A 19,492-nucleotide genomic window follows, 5' to 3' on the forward strand; every position below is an offset into this window, starting at 1 on the left:
TATTCCTGCACATAGCACGGAACACAACCGTGGACATAGCACGGATCACCACCAAAAGATCGTGGACATAACCGACAAAATCGTGGACATTGGCTACGTAGTTCAATGTCCACGTTTTGTGGACATAGAGGCGCTGAAACCAGCTCAATCGCCTGTCCCAGCTAAATCGCGGGCATGGCCGCTCTCAGGATCCTCTCTGGCTAAGCGCAAGCAAATATCGAACCACATCGACTAGTGCGCGCTCGGCGTTGTACGTTTATTGCTTGGCCATCCCTCATTTCGTACTTTGTGATCTCTCGGAAAAGATGTCGAAATACAGGATCGTTATGGTTCGCCACGGCGAGAGCGAGTGGAATAAGTTGAACCTCTTCTGCGGATGGTACGACGCCAATCTGTCGGACAAGGGTGCGTAAATGTTGCCCGGCTACGACCGGTTGAATCCGCCGTTTTCAAGGGCGAAAGGTCGCACGATCGCATGCGATCAGTCTCTCGAGGCCGCGTCGAGTATCTCTTCTGAATGACATTGTTGACGTATTGTGGTCGTACATTTGCTTAAATCACGTTAAAATGTAATTTGATATGATATGATAAAAATCATTCATTCGTTTATTCATGGCAGATAGGCTAACTGTCCCTGTTAGTGTGCTTTAAATAAGTCATAAAAATAAACTGGTACAAATATATAGACAAAGTATTTTTTTTTATTAAAGTATTAACTTCATAAAAAAAATACTTTGTCTATATATTTGTACCAGTTTATTTTTATGACTTAATTAAATATAAAAGCACACTAATAGATACAGGGCACACTAATAAACAGTTACCCTAGTTTAACTTTGACAAATTTGTGCTATGTGCATTTGTGTATACTTGTGTATAAAAACTCAATGTTTAGTATGAATCTAATCGACGAGTCTAACATAAATACAAAAATTTTTATTGAATGAATTTATAGAGATCCCAAGAATGTATGCAGTTTGCCAATTGTAATTACATATTATAATTTGAATGCTTGAAGAACTGTGATGGATTATTGCAAAGAATATGATAGATTATATACAAAGTATGCCAAGTCCAATCTGACATAGGACTGTAAAGGACTAAAAATCAGAGTGGGTACTACTGGGAAAAACTGGGAAAACCTGGAATTCTCAGAGAATTTCATTTTTGCCCTTAAAAATCATACGGATTCTTATGGAATTTTACTGGTAGGGAAATTTTTTGAATTTTTAAATTTAATTTTATCCCTTTAGAAAGTAAACGTGGCCCCATATCAAAGGCTCCTGATATTGAAAGTTAATTTATTTTAAAATTGACATATACTATATAAAGATACTTCAATCTAAAGAGTCGATAATTTGGAAATAATAAATCAAGCATTAAGAGTCTGATAATGCAGAACTTGGTGCGTGAAACAATTTAATCTTCACATATGTAGTTACATCTCCATACAAAATCTTTTGTTACGTTCGAAAAATTTTGTATGGAAATGTAACTATTGTACATAGAGAAGATTAAATTGTTTCACGCGTCAAGTTCTATACGTTATTAGAAACTCTTAGTGCCTAATTTATTTTAAAGCTGTATTGAGAAATTCTCTAATCTTATCTGGAATTTTGAATAAAATTCCTGAAAAAATCCGGGAATTTTCAGGGAATTCTTTTACAAAATTTGAGTATCCATCCTGAAAATTGAAATTTCAAGATTGTACATCGGAAATCCTTTTTGCAGGCCAAAACGAGGCTGTATCCGCGGGGAAGGCTCTCAAGGAGGCAGGCTATACATTCGATGTGGCTCACACGTCGGTACTCACAAGGGCTCAGGAGACGCTCAAATCCATCTTGAAGGAGATCGACCAGGATAATCTACCCGTTCAGAAGACGTGGCGTTTGAACGAGCGACACTACGGCGGTCTCACCGGCATGAACAAGGCGGAAACCGCTGCGAAGTACGGCGAGGAGCAGGTGCAGATCTGGCGGAGATCGTTCGACGTGCCGCCGCCGCCGATGGAATCCGATCACAAGTACTACGACACAATAGTGAATGATCCGCGTTACGCCAACGGGCCGAAGCCCGAGGAGTTCCCCAAGTTCGAGTCCCTCAAGTTGACCATCGAGAGGACGTTACCTTACTGGAACGACACTATTATTCCGCAATTGAAGGAGGGCAAGAGGATCATTATAGCCGCCCATGGAAACAGTTTACGCGGCATAGTGAAACACCTGGATCGTAAGGCGCTTTGCTTGATCAGTCGATTCATTTCGATTGTAATTTAACGTTTAACAATCTATGGAATATAATTCTTTCTTTTTTTGTGTGTAGAAATGAGTAATGAGCAAATTATGGGGCTGAACCTGCCGACCGGTATCCCGTTTGTGTACGAACTGGACGAGAATTTCAAGCCCGTCGTCTCTATGAAGTTCTTGGGCGACGAAGAGGCCGTTAAGGCCGCGATGGCCGCGGTTGCCGCCCAAGGAAATGCCAAATAAACAATGATATTAATTGAAAAACGTCTAATGCGTCGATCTGTAAAAAGCAATATCTGATGTATGTCTGTTAAGAATATTTATGAACCTCTAGTTTCGTTGTACCGTGAAAGAGAATATAACTCCAAGAAAGACGATCACGGATGGTCACGTTCTTGCTTGAACAAACACTTCTCTTGTGTAAATTAAAAACAAGTATTTGTATATATCGTATAGAACGTTTAAAAATATTCGTGAGATTCATCTATGTCTATGTATTGTATTATGTACACTGTGTACTTGAAAAAATATATGTACATAGTGCCAATGAAAAATTCAAGTTGATCTTATATAACGAAGCCTTGGAAAAAGAGCTCGAATTAAACTTACCGTCTTTACAACCTCAATTTTCATACGCTTTTTCTCAAATGTGTACTTCTGTTTTCAAAATATTTAAATGTACCTATTATTCAAAATTGGGTACTTTATGGTAACTATATTTTCTTAATATATTTATGTTGATATATCAAGATCTTCATTTAATTCATGTCTATGTATTATATTATGTACACTGTGTGTTTCAAAAAAATATATGTACATAGTGCCAATGAAAAATTCAAGTTAATCTTATAACGAAGCTTTGGAAAAAGAGTTAAAATTAAACTTATCGTCTTTACAATCTCAACTTTCATACACTTTTTCCCAAATGTGTTCTGTTTTTAAATATTTAAATGTACTAATTATTCAAAATGAGATACTCTATATAGCTATATTTTTCTTATAACATATTTATGTTGATGACATATATATTAAGACTGGCAACATTTATTTATTTATCTTACATTTGTTGTGATGTATTAAAAGTATAATAATATTCATTATCTAATTGACCGTGAGACGGCACATTTTGCACACGGTATATACTTAACAAAACATTTAAATACAAGGAATATTCCCTTCTTTTTTACACGCAAAGGAGCGAGAGAGAGAGAGAGAGAAGCAAAGTTCGCCGTTCGCGCGCCTGAAGTCAGGTGCAACGAATCAGCGGATTCGTTCAGTGCGTTTCGGAACGGCAGTGTGGGTAGACTTTTTGTTGCCATAACCTGCACATACATGATACACTGAGGACAAAGCTCCGATTCAAGCATGAGTCGCGTGGATTTGAAAGTCGTGTTACTGGGCAACGCGATGGTGGGAAAGACCAGTCTTATGGAGCGATATGTACACGATTCGTTTAACTGCAATAGGCCCTATCAGAATGTAAGTATTCACTTGGATTACGTTATTATACGTGCGTATGTACGGGGGGGGTATCTACGCTGTCCGACGCCTTCGCGTGCCTTGTGCTTTTCCCAAAATATTTACTTAAGAAGGGAGCATCTTTTTCACGCACTTGTGCGCGATCAATAGAGCCCGATTATTTTATTTATTAATTTGTTTATTTTCACGGAAAGAATTGCAAAGACACGCAAAGGGCACGCCTGACAGCGTTAATACTTCCCAAGTAGTACATCATGCTGCTATGAAAAAGACGATTCAATAAAGGAAATTGTTAAGGAGTAAAGAAAAAAGGTAAAATCGTAGTTTTCCTTAGAATTCTTAGAATCCTCCCCGACAGCAGGACCGTTCCTTTTGGCTGAATCTCATCGGTTTAAATTTCCTGCGTTGAAATATAAGTATATCGATGGTGATAATGCGAGCGAAGTATTGTATATATACAATTACATTTGTGGGCGTCTCCAGTTGTGATTTTATCGACGCTGTTTCTTTTATCGACGTACATCGGAAGAATATATGTCGCAATTTGTAATTAAAAAATTTTATTTCAAGTTCAATTCGCACGAATAATGTCCAATGTAGGCTAACTTTATAATCTATGTTTAACTTACTGTTTATCTCTACTGTCTATCTAAATTCTAATTCTTAGAACTGGAGAAACTTAAACCAAGACTAAAGTTACAGTCTACATTGATAGGAAAGTAGATATTTCTTGATCAATGAATAATATTCAATGTAGGTTAACTTTAATCTCTGTTTAACTTACTGTTTATCTCTGTTATCTAATTCTTAGAACTGGAGAAACTAAGCTAAACCAAGATTAAAATTACAGTCTACATTGATAGACGATATTTTTCAATGCCGATATAGGCCGTGATTCAAAGCGAAGGGGGAGCAAGAAAAGCAAATTGCGAACGGGTATTTTTTTTGTGTGAAAAAAAGCGCAGCCAAAATGAACGGGCCTGGTAAATTTGCGAGCACTAACACATGATTGTACATCTTGTTTTTCTTAGTCCGCGACATTGTGGAAAGAAAAAAAAATTATAAAGTAACGTTGTTAAAGTTTGCACTGAGAATCGTCTAAAACGGAAAATGGGAGAGGGCCTCGTATACCAATTAATGCAGTTGAAATTATGCCGCAGACAATAGGCACTGTGTTTGCGTCGAAGCGAGTACAAGTGAACGATGTGACGCTTATTATGGGAATATGGGACACCGCGGGCAGTGAGAAGTGAGTATATATATATACGATGATCGCTACCCGTCATGGATCTGCCTTATTTGGAAATTTCGAAACGCTGAAAAAAGATATACGAGCTGCCGATAACCCGCTGCTGTTATCACTATAATTACTAGGTACGACGCAATGACGAGAACGTACTATCGTGGGGCTAAGGCTGCCATAGTGTGCTACGACATCACGAAGTCGAGCACGTTCCAAAGAGCGAGGCACTGGGTGAGAGAGCTAAGGAGCATCGAGGAGAACTGCAAAGTGTACCTTTGCGGCACCAAGAAGGATCTGTGCGACCAGGGTGTCGCGCCGGACGATCCGGACATGCTGGGTGCTGTAGAAAGGTACGCGAGCGGTACGCAGACCAAACTTTTCGTAACGTCTAGTAAAACGGGAGAGAACGTAGGTACGGAAATTCAGGAAGTGTCTCAATCGTTACGCTTATCTTATTTGCAAAAATGTATTTATTGCATCTCTTGTTTACAGTCGAGCTGTTCGACGAAATTATAGAGGATTTCGCGTCCAATCCGGAAAATATGCAGAAGGTAGAGGAAGCAATTGTTCTAAGCAGAAAAACCGAGAAAGGGGAAAGGTATTGTTGCGCGACCTAACGAAAAGTCAGTATTGGTGTTCATTGTATTCTTTTATGCTTATTTTTATACCAAATAATTTATCCCAGATATTATGATGAACGTAATAAAATAGATTCTAATGTGTAATGTGTAAATATTGTTAACGACCAATGTGATATTGTTTTTGCTCAGCAAGGGCGTTTAGAATTTTATACACGCAATGTTGCTGGCATAGTATAATGCAGTTTCGCAAAAAGTAGTTAGAGCTATCAGCAAATTTTTTAAAAAGTGTATAGGACGCATGCACATACGATTTTGTACAATTAAAAAATTACGCAATGTACAATTGAAAAATATTTTTAAATATATGCCTCTTAATCATTTAGTTAACTCGTTAAAGTTGACTTTTTGTATTAAAATGATATTCGTTCATAATCACATTCAAATATGGTTATGAGTCACAATTGTGATAAGATTCAGCGAATCATGTTCTTGAATATAATTTTTTTTTTCCACATTTTTTCATAAATTTTCTAGAACTTATATACCTTGTATGTACTTATTATTATTATATAAAAATTTCAGAAATCATTTTACCGTTTCCGAAATCCCCTGACAGGTTGAAAATAAATAAACATGATTTTTTTAAGTTTTAATTTTGTTAAAGTACTAGCAATAAATAAATAAAAAAATCTTTAATGTCCATCAATTTTATTAATTACCTTTAAGTACTCCAATAGGACATTGAGTCTAACAATGAGTTAGAAAATTCAATTAGAACATATTCACGTGAATGATTAATTTAAATTTTTCTAATTTATTTATCAGGAACTACGAAAAGTAGACTATACAAAGTTCTCTGGCTTGCTCGTAAACACCAAAAAATATAAAGCCGCCAATAGTAAAACCAGTTACTCTCGGGAGAAAACCAGCGAACAACCTACAAGTATAATTCCTTAAAACATCGGAAAACAGATTTCGATTGACAAATATGTATTTTTACACGGTCCTCAATTTCTCACCCTTTAATACCGTGGACTCTGTGAACCTCTTTCAACATTGTCGATATCTTAACTTCCTCCTTTTCCGCCGACGTGCTGGACAACATAATCCTGGTCTTTGCAACGTCTAGCGGTGTCGTTACGGCGGCTGATATAGCAACTGAGAAATCGAAAAAGGTCAAAAGCCTCGGTATAAGTAACGATTCGAATTTTGTTAAAACTTACTTCATTAAATATGAAGTTTTGAGTCATTACCTGACGTGGCTCCACAAGCGGCACCTTCCAGGGGCGTGCATTCCCGCTGTACTTGTAGGTTCCAACAAAGCTTGAAGTACTCCCACAACGGCATCTGGATCCCGCCGAACGGCAGATCCCGAAGGACGGTGCTTCCATAACCGCGGTACAATGTTCTTAATCTCAGCCGATGCGGGTCGGACAAAAGCGCCTGTTTCCTCTGTTTAATTACCTCGACTGGCACCCGAATCAAGCAAGCAGTCTACACGTCAAGTCGAGCAAATTTTAATACATTGTGTAATATATTTTCAGTATTTTACAATTTATAAAATATTTGTATGTATTACCGTCAAAACTCATAATCCCATTAAAACCCGAATTTATTAATTAAAACTAAAATAGTTTATTAGACGTAAAATAGAAAACATGTAGCCAGTACAATTATAGATCTCGTTTCAACTAAATTTAAACTAGTTTTAACTAGTGAAATCGAGTTTTAACGATTACGGGTTTTGACGGTAACATATATAAATTATTGTGTGCCAATACAAAAGTTTGAAATATTCGACTGTGGCTGCGGTCCGCTTGATGCTGCAAATGCTTCGGAGCATTTTTCGATTAATTTTCGGTTAATTAGTAAAAATTCTTTCTTTTGATTGGTCAATCAAATGCTTCGAACATTTGTAGCGTCAAGTGGACCGCACCCTATATTATATGAACATTATTGAACGCAATTAGCAATTACTATTTCAGAAGACGACGCTGCGACCATGTGTATAATGGAGTGATACTGATTTGGTACATACGGCTGCGAATACTGTTTTATTCCTTCGTAAGTGATAAAAAATATAGCAGCTGTAATAAGAATGTTTTTATTGATATTAGAGGAAGAATGCTCTCTCTTGGTATGGACTCTGTATTTTGTATCGAATGTACTAAATTGTACCTGACGGAGCTGAACCCAGTACTACAGGGCCTATGCCCTTGTACAGCTGCCTGAAACCGCCGGATTGGAAGAACCCATGTTGGCTCTGCAAGCGCGTTTTCAGGGTGTCCAATGGGAAAAGTGTCACGTCACAAACCATCCCTGCAAGAGCACCTGACTGACGTGAAATAGCGATTATTTTTGAATGAAATCATGTCAATGTCAAAATTTTAATAATTAATAATCAATTGATGACGACCGTTTTAATAATAAATAATCTGTTAATGACATTTTAATTCTTTGCAACGTCACTCATATTTAAGTGATGAGTGAATTTCTATGAAGATCCTGTTATCTATTTGTGAAAGTTTCAATTACTCGATTATATTTAATAAAAATTATTTTATGTTAAATATTTAGGACAATAAAAAAAGAAACAATATGAATTATAATAACACATTGAAATATAAAATATTAAGATAGTATAAAATAATATTACATTTATTGATTGCTTAATACCGAAATCAGTCAATAGTCAAAGTGTTAATAACAAATAAAATCTATTGACGTAGAATTTATTTATAAGTACATAAGAAAAGGCCAATTTTGTGCCCTGATTCATATGAAAATCCATATTTGCAATATATGGTAGATGCGCAGGATTAATCGACGAGGTTTATGTCTGATAAAGTAATCAATGTGTGATTAACAATGAGGAAGTGAAACATCGTGCTATAATTAGCCGGTCGTAATTGAATGTGAACGCGCAACGACACTCATGATAAACGATCATACAATAAGTAGGTCAACTGTTCAAAAATTACAAAAAAAAATGATTGAAAGACATACATCGGAAAAAATAAAAACAGAAAATAGTATAGCTAGATGACACTTAAAAATATTGTAGGAGTCTTGCTACAGAAAAATATATTTAAAATATTAAAAAAACACGTATAATAATAAGTTTAACTAGCCGACAATCGTGGACGAAACGACACTTACGACAAACGATGTGAGCAGGACATCTCCCTTCGAGAGACTCGCCGCGGACCCCTCTCGCTCGTGAAGCATCTCCTCGCCGCGTTACGCTCCGCTTCGTCGACGTTGGGCCCGATTGATGAGGGGATTTCGAGAAACGTCATCGAGCTGATGAGCGGAAAAGTCGCTCGCCTCTAATCAAAAGACTACCTCTCTCGTGTCGTGTGGCCCTTCCCCGATTTTTTCGGCGTAAAAAATATCCGCACGATCGTAGACGGTCGGCACCGGCAATTACTGTCGAGCTATTGTCGGATGCTGAGTGTGATTTTGCGTGTCCATCGAGATCTGTACCATTCGCGTTGAAGCCATGTGTGCGAGCAAACGTTGCAGGAGCAGACCGGCGAGGAGACACGTGCATATATCACGCGGCCGTGCACGAGTCTACGTCGTCTGCTTCTCGAGGTCTGCACTTCGCAGCTGAACTAGTGTACACTTAAAATGAAACAGGATATACATTTCGAGTTTGGCGAGAGCGAGATAGAGGATTTCAGTGCAGTCGTCCAAGTGGGAACCTAACCCTTCGAACAATTCGCGGGAAGGTTGAGGTCGAGGTTAACCCTCTGCCCGGAATATCGCGTCATCATGATTGGTCGAGGTCTTTACTCAAATTGATGTGTTCTGAATTTATCCCGTTCCAAATGATCAAAGACCAAAAGTTGATTGAAAAGTGCGACAGCCCCTCAAAAACCTAATGAAACTCGTGTTTTTCTGGAATAGCGGCGGTTATTGTGACGGGGTGTTCCATATAACCAGGGTATCCAGGAGTGTTCCGGGTAGAGGGATAAACTTTCAGAGGCAGTGATTCGCAAACTCTTTCTCGATTCGCCCCATTAATCGCATCATCCCGTTTATTCAGCTGTTGCTGTATTTAGGTGTCAGTCAGTGCCAGCTGGCACATGGAACAGTATATATAAGCAGTAAAATCAATGGCTGTGGAAAAGGCAGCTTAAAGCAGAGAATATAGATATGCTTCTCTCTGCCTTATTGGAATAACGCCAAATACGCAGTGCGCGCAACTGAAGACACTTATGTACGAGCTTTAGGATCTCCTGGATTTCCGAGTTTCCATGGAGAAGCTTCGCGCGCGCTTGCGTCCGCGGCTCGTGTCGTCTGCTGCGGCTGTTTTCGTATTATGCGCAAATTGTCGAGGACTCGTAAATGACTCGTATGTCACTCGTAACGAGTATTAACATTAAAGGTGCAAAGTATCGTCGAAATGTCGAGTTAAGACTGGCTAAGACGCGCCTCGTTGTGGGAGGGGGAGAGAGAGACTAGAGAGAGAGAGAGAGAGAGAGAGAGAGAATAGATCCCAACGGGGGAAACGTCAACACGGTCAACAGAAGAACCAGCGTCTTCGGGCGTCAGCGCCGTCAGCCGTCAGCGATGCGACCAAGGCGGTAGTGGACCAACCTCGGAGAGGATCACCGTCGGGATCCAACCGACGCGACACACGATGGAGCCTGTCTGATGCCTCCGAGAATCCGCGGGGAATACCTGCAGCAGAGAGAGAGAGTGCGCAAGATCTCGCTCGACGCCGTCTAACGATAATAAAAGCGGGGATTATCTGTCTGTCGTTGAATAATTGATAAGGCCGACGTGAGACGATGACGTCGGCGTTCACCTCGTCGACACGTGCGTAACCGATTATCCGAGAACGATGGGGTGTCCAACGACGGGCACATGATACCACGTAGTAGCTGTCGTGTGGCGCACGCGGGGAAAGGCGCGCGTGTTTGTTGACAGAGCGCGAAGGAAGAGGGATACATTTAACGGAGGCAGCTCGACTTGTGATATCCATACAATCTCCCACAAAATCCAGACTATGGGTCTAGCTGGATGCAGTTCAAGGATACAAAACACCAAGCCCGAAACGTAGTAACGTAAGAGAGAGAGAGAGAGAGAAAGAAAGAGAGAGAGAGAGAGAGAGAGAGAGAGAGAGCGGACGTATCTCGCTTAACTCTATGCATGCCTATATATTTACTAAAAAGAGAAGAAACTTACTAATTTTATTAACGCTTGACGTAAGATACTAAGATAAATTATACGTGCCACACCCGCGTGGAGAGCTTCAGTAAAAAAGCTAGGCGCGACTAACCGATGGCTTAACAGCAATTTAACCGAGCTTTCTCCCTACAATAAGATGCACGAGAGCAATGATGCAAATGACACGAGAGAGTACAACGCGACGGACGTCACCGAGTCCATTTTGTACACTGTACTGGTGAACGATCTCACGACAATCCCCGCAAGCATGCCAGGTATAACAATCTACAACAACGACAACGTCTCCACGACGGCGTACGCGGAGCTGCCACAGGACAGCGAGACTAATCAACGATTGTGGAACTTGTCCAGAACCGCCGTGACCTCGCTGTCCGACCCTACGGCGATACCGTTTAACACAACTGCGAGAAGCACCACGATATACGCGTCGACAACCGAGTCCTTCGATGAATTTGGACCGCCGGAAGGAGTAGAATATATTTTTGTGCCACTCGGTGTGGTGGTCTCTGTTATTATACTATCAGCTGTGGTATGGGTAGCGATATCACTTTTGTCATTACCTTGTGACGTTTTCTCCCTCCCGCTCTACCCCCCCCCTCCGCCCCCATTTTTATTTTCAAATACGGCGCTACGCAAGTATTAACGCGATGTGTGATTTGATAACGCATATGATTTTATTGTTTCACGAGAATTGCAGATAAATGCAAGATACAGATCGTACAATCTTGACAAATGTTTTTTTTTCTTTTTCAGCAAAACTTTATATCCTGCTTTTCTTGTTAGGTATAAATACGATTTCTCGATCTTCAATTTCTCTAATTTTGTCTTTAAAGGTGCTGATCATTTCGAGAAAGCGCAAGTTGGAGCGTTTGAGGCATAGGCTCATGCCAATGTACAACTTTGATCCTGGAGAAGAGGAGGAGGATGACTGGGAGACCGAGCTGCTGGACGAGTGCTACAATACGCATCAGAGACGAGTGTGTAAGATTGCTTTTCGCTTGCGATTCGCGCGAGTGCTTTGAAAATAAGAATCGATTGATTTTACAGCAAGGATACCAATCCATGGATACTGAAGAAAATGCAGAGCTATTCGATGGTCATTAATAGCACATTTTCGCATGGCATTTATATCATTTTTTTCTTCTTCTCATTAAGCTACAACTATTGTAGGATAAATGCATTTTTTATTGTAATTCTTATACACACGACGTTCTTCTAAGCTATACTGGAATTTACGATTTTTAGCTGAGAGCTATATTTTTTCTTATACAAATTCTTAAAGACCAAAGAATTTTATAAAAGGAAAATAGTATATATTTATTAGAAATATATTTAATAATTCCAATTTTCTTTAGCTACTTTTTATAGCGTAATGTCAAATTATACACCAATTATACATCAAATCGAATTTTTAATCGTTTTATGAAAATTTTATATTATACAAATGCAAGTTTTCAAATATTAGACAATTATGTATATAAACTTTTACGCAACTAATTTCATAATAGAAAATATAAATATGAAATTTTTCACTTCAATTATTTGTGTGATACATTTTAATTCATACTCTTCCCACATCTCATTCTCTCTTTTTCACATAAAGATTTTTTTCCTTCGAAATAATTATTTTATTATTTCGTTTACCCATTCTTTTTCCTTGAATAAAATCGATTTTCCTATTAAATAACGAAATAAATTAAGTTACGCTATCGCTTATATGAAGTACCGATACAGTTTTACAGATAAAATGAAAAATTTTCACTCTTAGTGAATTCGTTGGACGCATATTAGTGCCGGTGTACACTGCGTTTTAATTCCGATGTAAAAATAAAATGTCTGGAATGATAAAATATCTAACACATCTTAGCAAATAGTAATAATAAAAATTTCGCGGTTTAACGTTTAATCCGTTTCTGTATTTATATTAAATACGTTTTTACATGTTGTATGCATCGATTTGTGTACGATTTTAATGTGCACCGAGTGCGCACCAACCGACTTCGCTATTAGAATTCTCAGTCTTGTGGAGGAAGATATAAACGCAAAATTAATAAGAGTACTTTGAGTTTTTATTTACTTTAATACAAATTTGACATTCACACATATGCTTGCCTCAAAAACGACAGTAATATACAATCATTAAGAAAATGTACTTATTAGTGTTAATTAGAAAAGAATAATCCCTGCATATGTTACATACAAGAAGTTTTTTTTTTCGTTTACCTTTCTCTATCTCTTACAATATTAGAGTCGGTATGGAGTCATTTTTTTTTTGGCTTCATGAATCGTGTAATATGTATATGAAGGAGAAAAGGAGGTAGCAAACATGTGACACAATACTCTACTGCGTGAGTTTTCTTCAATTAAAAAAAAGTTTATCAAACCTCACTTCTCGGGCAAATTAAAAAAAGTGTTTCGAGATCTGCATCTTAGTCCAGTCTTTTACTGTTAAAGAAGGTTACACGTAAATCTTAGCACTTAAAAAGTATTTTCATTTTTTTTTATCATTTAATAGTAGTGATGTCAAGTAAATATAAAGAACTTAATAAATTTTTATAACACAACTTTTGTATCCAACGTGTCTTTCGTTTGTGAAATTTGTCAGCGTGTGACAATGTGCAACGAAATTGCTCGAGTTCGCGAGGAAACTCGAGTAATCTGTAAGGGACAATCGTCCATCGCGCGTCGACGCTCGCTCGAGAAATCGTTAAATCGGATAAAACTAAACGAAAAGTAAAGCTTGGAAAAATGATTGAATTCATTACGATATTTTCTATTTTAAAGGTCTTCGAAGGATAAGTCAGCTGTGTTAGTTTCGTCCTCCTCTATTGCATCTCAATGCATTCAATTTTCCTCCTCCTCCTCCTCCTCCTCTTGCTCGTCCTCATCCTCGCCGGTGAGCTCAGGTTTCTCTTCTGTCTTTTTCGGTCTACCACGACCACGTGACGAAGTAGTTGTGCCTTTTGGTGGTCCTTGCTGTAAGTTCAACAATTTCCGCGTGAGAATGGATTTGTTAACTACTTAAAATTAATTGTATAGGTAGTGATATAATGGTTTGCAGCTTGGCGAAGATTTTCCCTTTCCCAGTTTTTGTGGGAATGAATTCCTACCTTCTTCTTGTGGGAGCCCTTAGGTCTACCCCTTCCCTTTTTAACAGGTCCAGGTGGTGCGTCATCCTCGTTGTCAGATTTCGCGGGGCGTACCGCGTTATTCTTTTCCGCGGCGGGCCTACCCCTCTTTTTCGGCTCCTTAACAGCGTTCTTGTCCGCCTTGGCCGGCCTGCCCCTCTTCTTTTTTTGCTCTTCCACCACGGGAGAATTGTCGTCTGACATATTTATTGTCCTGTTTCACTGTAACAAAAATAAGCAAGAACAACATCGATTAGCCCTCTCAATCGCCCTTGTCTCTTTTTTTCAGATCGTCTCGTCTCCGATAAGATGAGCCGCGAAGAGCGCCCGCTAATACGAAGAATTCTGAGTCGCTGTGTAATAATACACGTGTACACGATGTGCGATTTAGCGTGAAAATAAGTACTTTCGCCATCGAGTGAATCCCTTGTGTGTATGTCCCTCATTCGCAGACAATCCTTTAACTCGCAAAATCTCTTAGTGCCGTAAAAAAAAAAATAAATAAAAATATCGAAAAACAAATATATTGTATATATCAATATATATGCGTCTACAGTGCAGAACATGTAAAATGTGAAAAAAAAGCATAGCTTTTCGTAAAGATGCAGTAACTTTATGTGAGAACCGATAAAACCGATAAAAACGAGCATATCGTACTGTTATTGAAGAGAGACAGATACAATGAGGTTCTCGAATCTCAGGAGAAAAAAAAAGGTAAAAATACAAAAGCAAGCGTGACTATCGATCTTCCGATATTTTCCTCTCGGCCGTTGTCTCTCGCGCGCTTGAAGGAGTATCGGGGATCGCGGCGCGAGAAAGAGAGAGGGAGAGAAGGAGAGAGAGAGAGAGAGAGAGAGACACACACAGGAGGACAGGACCGAGTGCGCAAACGCGCCGCGAAAATCGGTACTATCAATTACGCGCCTCGCAAAGTTTACGGGAAGAGGATACGCGGCGTGGAACACGGTGCAATTTGCGTCGTAAAACCGCCTCCTCGGCGCGGCGCGATATGGCGCGCGCGACTCGGCGCGAATCGAAATAATTCATTCTCCAATAAATTTATTACCCGTCGACCGTCGGGCGAAATTTTCCGCGCGCGCGCGCGCGAGTCGTTTTCTTCATTACCGGAGAAACTACGTCGTTGAATTTCGTCTCAGGATAAACGGCGTCTGTCTCCTTCGCTCTCGCGAGAGTTCCGCGCCATTTTCAAAATTTGCAAACGGATCGCGTCGAGTCGCGACAGGGACGCGCCGGTTCGACTCTCCGGGGGGCGAGTGGGGGGGGGGCGGGCGGCGGAAGGAGGCGGCGTTCCCGGTTTTTCTCTCCCAAATTTTTCGCAGCGGCCGCGAGTTCGCGGTTTCACGAGAAGCTGGACAGCCCGGCTGTGGGATGTGTACTCCGTACGGACGGCGGGACGGCCCGCCGCGCCGCGTCGCGTCGACCACCCGACCCGGGGGGGACGCCATGAGTGAGAGAGAGGCGCGAATCATGGCGTCTGCGAGTTGTGTGTGCCTCCGCGGCGTCTACCCGCGCCCGACCGGGTAGACGCCGCGTCGTGGGCCGCCGCCGCTGATAATCTCTGCAAGTAACGGCGGCACGGCGACGGGGCGCGCGCCGAAAAATCCGCCGTGCGCCCGCCGAATTGTCCGGCGCGCTTACGTGGCGCGGCCGCGCGCGCTTGCCGCCGAAATAAAATTAATAGTATCCATCCTCCGCCGTTCTCCGGCGGCGGCCGCGGCGGTCGAGAGCGCGGCGTATACGGAGGGAAAAAGAGCGCGTAGACTCTCGCGCGGAGGCCGCCGAGACACGGCCCCCGTTGTTTTTTTACTCAACGCGCGCGCACGGCACGCGGGGGCACGGGCACGCACGCACGCACGCCCGAACTCACGCCACTCACGGCACTCCAGCACTCACCTCACCGCTTCAGACGAAAATTTTATCGCGTCACGTACGTCTCTCTCGGAGCCACGCACTCCAAAACTCCGGAGTGGAGAACAAAGGGCGATATCGCGCGCGCTCCTTTTCCGTCGCCGGTCGGCAGCGCGGGCGTTCGTCGTGGCGTGGCGGCGGCGGCGGTCGGTGGTGTCTCGCGGTCACGTCGCGTCGCGTCGCGTCGTATAATCGTATATATATCGTATCGTATCGTATCGCGAGACGCCGTGCGGCTCTCCGACAAACGCACTCTCGCCGGACCCGCGCTCGCACGCTCGTTCGCTCCGGCAGGCTCGGCTCCGCTTGCTCGGCTCGACTCGACTCGGCTCGGCAGGCTCGATCACTCGCGTTTGCCCGCGTCGTGTGTGCACTCGGCACGCTTCCCGACTCTCGTTCGCTTCGCCGCCGTATCGCCGTATATTAACGGGCGCCGCTGTGCCCGCGCACTCTCTACACACACAGACACCAGAAGGCGGGCATATAGCGCGCGCGCGCGCTCGTCGTTCACTTACCACACACACACACTCGTACTACGCACTCCGCAACCGCCCCGCCGCTAAACGCAACCTCCACTCTCTTCTCCCGCGTTCGCCCTCGGTGGCCGGCGAGCCGGCCGGCGGCGGTACGCGCTCCGATCCGCCGATCGGCGAAACAAACGGGGGAGCGGTCGGAGTACCCGCGAGTCGTCGGGTCTCGGAGCCGTCGTCGACGTATGTAACGACTATTCAGGCGTACAGAATCACACACACACACACACACATACACTCGCACCCAGCACGTATATATGCGAGGCGAACTTACCAGGAGAACACCAAGCCGCAACTGACCGACGACGATACCGGATACACTGCGACGCGATTCGTCGAGCCGTGTTTCGCGAGCCGCCAGCCAACGGAGGCCTCTCTCTCTCTCTCTTTCCCCCCTCCCCGCCGACCCCGGCCCCTGGAAGCGTCAACGAATTCCCGCCAAAAGATCGCCCCGCGCGCGGCGGCCAAGCGGCGGTGGCGGCTGGCGGCGGCGGCGGTGGCGGTGGTAGCATCGAAAAAAATCGCCGTTCGTTCCGCGCGCGGCGCCGTGGGCTCCTCGTGACGCGACGCGATGCGCCCCGAGTCGCGGTGGCTTTCTCGCCTCCCTTCCTTTTTTTTTTTCTCTTTCTTCCTCGCTTCGACGTCGCATCGAGAAGCGCGGGATTTCTCGCGTCGAGAATTTCGCGCGCGCGCGGGCTCGCGCGATCGGCGAGGCAATTTGGCGCGAACGGTTAATGGCAGCTTTTTATTAAATATCCGCGTCCCGTACATTTCGGATGTCGGAGGACGATGATCTTGCATCTCCCTCCCGCGGCTGAATGGCTATACCCACGTATAAAAATTTTGTTGATGAAAATCGAGAGAATCGCGCGCGGGATGGGCGCATTATTAATATTAATAACGACCTGGCGTCGCGTGGATCGATACATATATACGTGTACGTGAGCGCGCGTGTGTATGTGTGTGTGTGTGTGCGCGCTGTGGGATTATGCAAAGGAAAAAAATCGCATATGCACGACGAACGTCGAATAGTTACGAGCCGGTTGTAAGCGCCGAGGGGACATTGACCTCTCCCGATTCTCCCGACTGTGTTTTCGACGACTTGAGCTTCCACGTCGATATACTGTACACGGGATGAAGTATAATTTCAGCCCTCGAATCAATATAGAGAGTCGAATTTATTGTCGAGCATTGCACTCGCGGGGGTGTTGCTGCTCTCCTCGCCTCGCGGACGACGTCTCACGACGGTGCAGGAAGTGAAAATTCCATCATAACTCCAACTTGAATATTTTTTTCAACGCTCGTTCGACGTTGCCGCATTTATTCCCCGCTCGAGAAACGACACGGCCTACGCTAATCGCCGTTTTCTCTTTTGTTTATCTTCGCGAGTCGCCGGTTGATGAGCAATCATCGACTCGTCGGAATGCCTCCGACAGGCGGAACCGTGCGCGTCGAATGTTCGTTAATATTTTAATTCATGCTTTGTGAAAATAAAGACGGATCGTTCCCTAATATTGTATTCCATTAAAATCCCATCGTCCTCGTGCCCTCATATATTCTTCTTCGTCTTTTATGAGAGAAAAATGAGAGATATGACACAATGTACGGGCAGTATCGCTATATGAACGATGCAGGATCTGTACGAAATCAGAGTGTTTATAGTATTATTTATCTAATTGCAAGATAAAAGCCGAATACACATGCAAAGATCCGAACAGTTATGGCGTCTAATTGACCAATGCAACGGTACGTGCGGTCGAGGCGAAATTCATAGACGAGGAAGAAAGAATTGACGTTGAATGAAAATGCAGTTTTCTTCAATTTATACAAACAATTGAAATTTGTGTGTAACGTAATTTTGTTTAATATCGTGCTCCAAGCTTTCGCTCGCGTCTTGCACAATCCTGGTGTGCCAATTGTCTCGCGTTTGTTTCTCTCGAAGGCGCGGCGTGCAGCGCGTCTTGTTTTCCTTCCGCAGAGAGCGCAGAGCTGAGGAGCACGGGAAACGCATGCACGCCCGCGATCGTGTATTATCGATCCGGCGCTCCTCCGTCGTGACGTAAAGACGAACGAAGGAACGAACCTGTAATTAAAAATAGACTTCGTTTCTTTCAAGGTTAGCCGGCGTTCCTCGTTCCACTTTGTGTTATCCCTTATTCGAGCGACGACAAGCGGATCGATCGTGACGCGAACCTCCGCCGTGAATTAGGCATGGTCCTGCAAATGGCAGTTGTGCGCAGTGTGTCCCCACCATCTTGTTCTTTGTTAGTATAGTTATACTGTATCAGTAACTTAACTTCGCAAAAATATCCCTAAAAGAGTGTTCTAAAGCAGAGAATCCTGAGCATAAATATATAATTGCTAATATACGTTAGTCCCGAAACACAATGGGTGCGTTCCGCAAAGCGCATCATTCGCATGATATATCATGGTGTCCTTGTTGTTCATCAAATGTTAAACAAAGATAAAAAGATAAATCTTGCGCATGATGCGCTTTGCGAAACACAGCCAATAGATGTAGTAAGCCTTAAGCTGCAAGAAATGGACCAATTGCAGTTGAATTTGAAGAGAATAATAGATTACGATTGGTCAATTTCTTACGGCTTAAGCCTTACTACATCTATTGTATTTTGCGACTTACATTTGTGTATCCAATTGAAAATCGCCATATTAATGAGGAAGTGTCCGCGCATATACGCGTTAACTGTCAAGTTAGATTTGATTCAATTTGTTTATGGTTAGAGTTCTTAAAAAACGAGTAGTGCAGATAATTTCAGACGAAAATATTGTGGTGTGAAATACGCGCATTACACGGTTAACACGTGGACATTTTCTCACTGGCGATAAGTAGAGACCCTTTACTAAAGCCCGTATCAGACTAAAGATTGAGATTGAGATTGTAATGGAATTTGACCAATTAAAACAAAGTTCACTAAATTTGAGATTGGTTTTCTTTCTTCTAATTGGTTAAATCCCAATTCAATCTCAATCTCAATCTTTAGTCTGATACGGGCTTAAAGTCTTGTGTTCACGAGACTAGAAATCGGTCCAAGTTCTTGGACCGAGAACTGTGTAGCCAATCAACTTGCAGCTTTTACGGAAAAGTGTAATTTTATGGCTATACAGTTCTCGATCCGAGAACTTTGATCGATTTCTA

The 19,492-nt window shown here is 42.4% G+C and overlaps 5 protein-coding genes across 16 annotated transcripts; 3 read left to right on the plus strand and 2 right to left on the minus strand.

The window, feature by feature from the left end:
* The first annotated feature begins 182 nt into the window (after nt 1-182).
* On the plus strand, nt 183-3,144 carry LOC105451659 (phosphoglycerate mutase 1). The gene is made up of 3 exons (XM_011692249.1): nt 183-405; nt 1,732-2,229; nt 2,323-3,144. The coding sequence occupies exons 1-3, from the start codon at nt 306-308 to the stop codon at nt 2,487-2,489; spliced, it is 765 nt and encodes a 254-aa protein (XP_011690551.1). The 5' UTR covers nt 183-305; the 3' UTR covers nt 2,490-3,144.
* Nucleotides 3,145-3,488: 344 nt separating this feature from the next.
* Nucleotides 3,489-6,061, plus strand: LOC105451661 (ras-related protein Rab-24-like). Of its 5 annotated transcripts, none has more exons than XM_011692250.1 (4): nt 3,489-3,725; nt 4,886-4,974; nt 5,100-5,318; nt 5,461-6,061. In XM_011692250.1, the coding sequence occupies exons 1-4, from the start codon at nt 3,612-3,614 to the stop codon at nt 5,660-5,662; spliced, it is 624 nt and encodes a 207-aa protein (XP_011690552.1). In that variant the 5' UTR covers nt 3,489-3,611; the 3' UTR covers nt 5,663-6,061. The 5 variants fall into 5 exon arrangements, with proteins under 5 accessions (XP_011690552.1, XP_011690553.1, XP_011690555.1 ...); XM_011692251.1 differs by having other exon boundaries at nt 3,492-3,725; nt 5,100-5,380; XM_011692253.1 differs by having other exon boundaries at nt 3,634-3,725; nt 4,757-4,974.
* Nucleotides 6,062-6,240: 179 nt separating this feature from the next.
* LOC105451664 (S-adenosylmethionine mitochondrial carrier protein-like) lies at nt 6,241-8,799 on the minus strand. Of its 2 annotated transcripts, none has more exons than XM_011692265.1 (6): nt 8,709-8,799; nt 7,728-7,884; nt 7,527-7,636; nt 6,803-7,043; nt 6,569-6,707; nt 6,241-6,486 (listed from the first exon to the last, which is right to left on the minus strand). In XM_011692265.1, the coding sequence occupies exons 1-6, from the start codon at nt 8,775-8,777 to the stop codon at nt 6,378-6,380; spliced, it is 825 nt and encodes a 274-aa protein (XP_011690567.1). In that variant the 5' UTR covers nt 8,778-8,799; the 3' UTR covers nt 6,241-6,377. The 2 variants fall into 2 exon arrangements, with proteins under 2 accessions (XP_011690567.1, XP_011690568.1); XM_011692266.1 differs by having other exon boundaries at nt 7,728-7,868; nt 8,709-8,789.
* A 1,732-nt stretch (nt 8,800-10,531) lies between these two features.
* On the plus strand, nt 10,532-14,477 carry LOC105451663 (uncharacterized protein C3orf18-like). Of its 6 annotated transcripts, XM_011692258.1 has the most exons (4): nt 10,532-10,624; nt 10,885-11,283; nt 11,582-11,729; nt 14,166-14,477. In XM_011692258.1, exons 2-4 carry the CDS (start codon nt 10,885-10,887, stop codon nt 14,270-14,272), a joined length of 654 nt encoding a protein of 217 aa, XP_011690560.1. In that variant the 5' UTR covers nt 10,532-10,624; the 3' UTR covers nt 14,273-14,477. The 6 variants fall into 6 exon arrangements, with proteins under 6 accessions (XP_011690560.1, XP_011690561.1, XP_011690565.1 ...); XM_011692259.1 differs by lacking the exon at nt 10,532-10,624 and having other exon boundaries at nt 10,869-11,277; XM_011692263.1 differs by lacking the exon at nt 10,532-10,624 and having other exon boundaries at nt 10,869-11,283; nt 11,582-11,725; nt 14,166-14,279.
* On the minus strand, nt 12,796-16,704 carry LOC105451662 (high mobility group protein HMGI-C). Of its 2 annotated transcripts, none has more exons than XM_011692256.1 (3): nt 16,610-16,704; nt 13,859-14,098; nt 12,796-13,724 (listed from the first exon to the last, which is right to left on the minus strand). In XM_011692256.1, the coding sequence occupies exons 2-3, from the start codon at nt 14,078-14,080 to the stop codon at nt 13,593-13,595; spliced, it is 354 nt and encodes a 117-aa protein (XP_011690558.1). In that variant the 5' UTR covers nt 14,081-14,098; nt 16,610-16,704; the 3' UTR covers nt 12,796-13,592. The 2 variants fall into 2 exon arrangements, with proteins under 2 accessions (XP_011690558.1, XP_011690559.1); XM_011692257.1 differs by lacking the exon at nt 16,610-16,704 and adding an exon at nt 15,791-15,960.
* Nucleotides 16,705-19,492: the final 2,788 nt, after the last annotated feature.

Source organism: Wasmannia auropunctata, unplaced genomic scaffold (genome assembly GCF_000956235.1).
Source record: "Wasmannia auropunctata unplaced genomic scaffold, wasmannia.A_1.0 LD336048.1, whole genome shotgun sequence".
Lineage (NCBI taxonomy): Eukaryota > Metazoa > Arthropoda > Insecta > Hymenoptera > Formicidae > Wasmannia > Wasmannia auropunctata.

What these genes read in the sequence shown, in the direction of transcription:
- LOC105451664 (XM_011692265.1), bottom strand. Translation starts at nt 8,777, where the DNA reads ATGCTTCACGAGCGAGAGGGGTCCGCGGCGAGTCTCTCGAAGGGAGAT. An exon ending in CGCTTGTGGAGCCACGTCAG is followed by an intron (nt 6,708 to 6,802) that starts GTAATGACTCAA and finishes TCGATTTCTCAG; the next exon opens with TTGCTATATCAGCCGCCGTA. An exon ending in AGAGTCCACGGTATTAAAGG is followed by an intron (nt 6,487 to 6,568) that starts GTGAGAAATTGA and finishes TTATACTTGTAG; the next exon opens with GTTGTTCGCTGGTTTTCTCC.
- LOC105451659 (XM_011692249.1), top strand. Translation starts at nt 306, where the DNA reads ATGTCGAAATACAGGATCGTTATGGTTCGCCACGGCGAGAGCGAGTGG. An exon ending in CGCCAATCTGTCGGACAAGG is followed by an intron (nt 406 to 1,731) that starts GTGCGTAAATGT and finishes TCCTTTTTGCAG; the next exon opens with GCCAAAACGAGGCTGTATCC. An exon ending in CATAGTGAAACACCTGGATC is followed by an intron (nt 2,230 to 2,322) that starts GTAAGGCGCTTT and finishes TTTTGTGTGTAG; the next exon opens with AAATGAGTAATGAGCAAATT.
- LOC105451662 (XM_011692256.1), bottom strand. Translation starts at nt 14,080, where the DNA reads ATGTCAGACGACAATTCTCCCGTGGTGGAAGAGCAAAAAAAGAAGAGG. An exon ending in AGGGCTCCCACAAGAAGAAG is followed by an intron (nt 13,725 to 13,858) that starts GTAGGAATTCAT and finishes TTGAACTTACAG; the next exon opens with CAAGGACCACCAAAAGGCAC.
- LOC105451661 (XM_011692250.1), top strand. Translation starts at nt 3,612, where the DNA reads ATGAGTCGCGTGGATTTGAAAGTCGTGTTACTGGGCAACGCGATGGTG. An exon ending in GACACCGCGGGCAGTGAGAA is followed by an intron (nt 4,975 to 5,099) that starts GTGAGTATATAT and finishes TATAATTACTAG; the next exon opens with GTACGACGCAATGACGAGAA. An exon ending in ATGCTGGGTGCTGTAGAAAG is followed by an intron (nt 5,319 to 5,460) that starts GTACGCGAGCGG and finishes TCTTGTTTACAG; the next exon opens with TCGAGCTGTTCGACGAAATT.
- LOC105451663 (XM_011692258.1), top strand. Translation starts at nt 10,885, where the DNA reads ATGCACGAGAGCAATGATGCAAATGACACGAGAGAGTACAACGCGACG. An exon ending in TACTATCAGCTGTGGTATGG is followed by an intron (nt 11,284 to 11,581) that starts GTAGCGATATCA and finishes TTGTCTTTAAAG; the next exon opens with GTGCTGATCATTTCGAGAAA. An exon ending in TACGCATCAGAGACGAGTGT is followed by an intron (nt 11,730 to 14,165) that starts GTAAGATTGCTT and finishes TCTTTTTTTCAG; the next exon opens with ATCGTCTCGTCTCCGATAAG.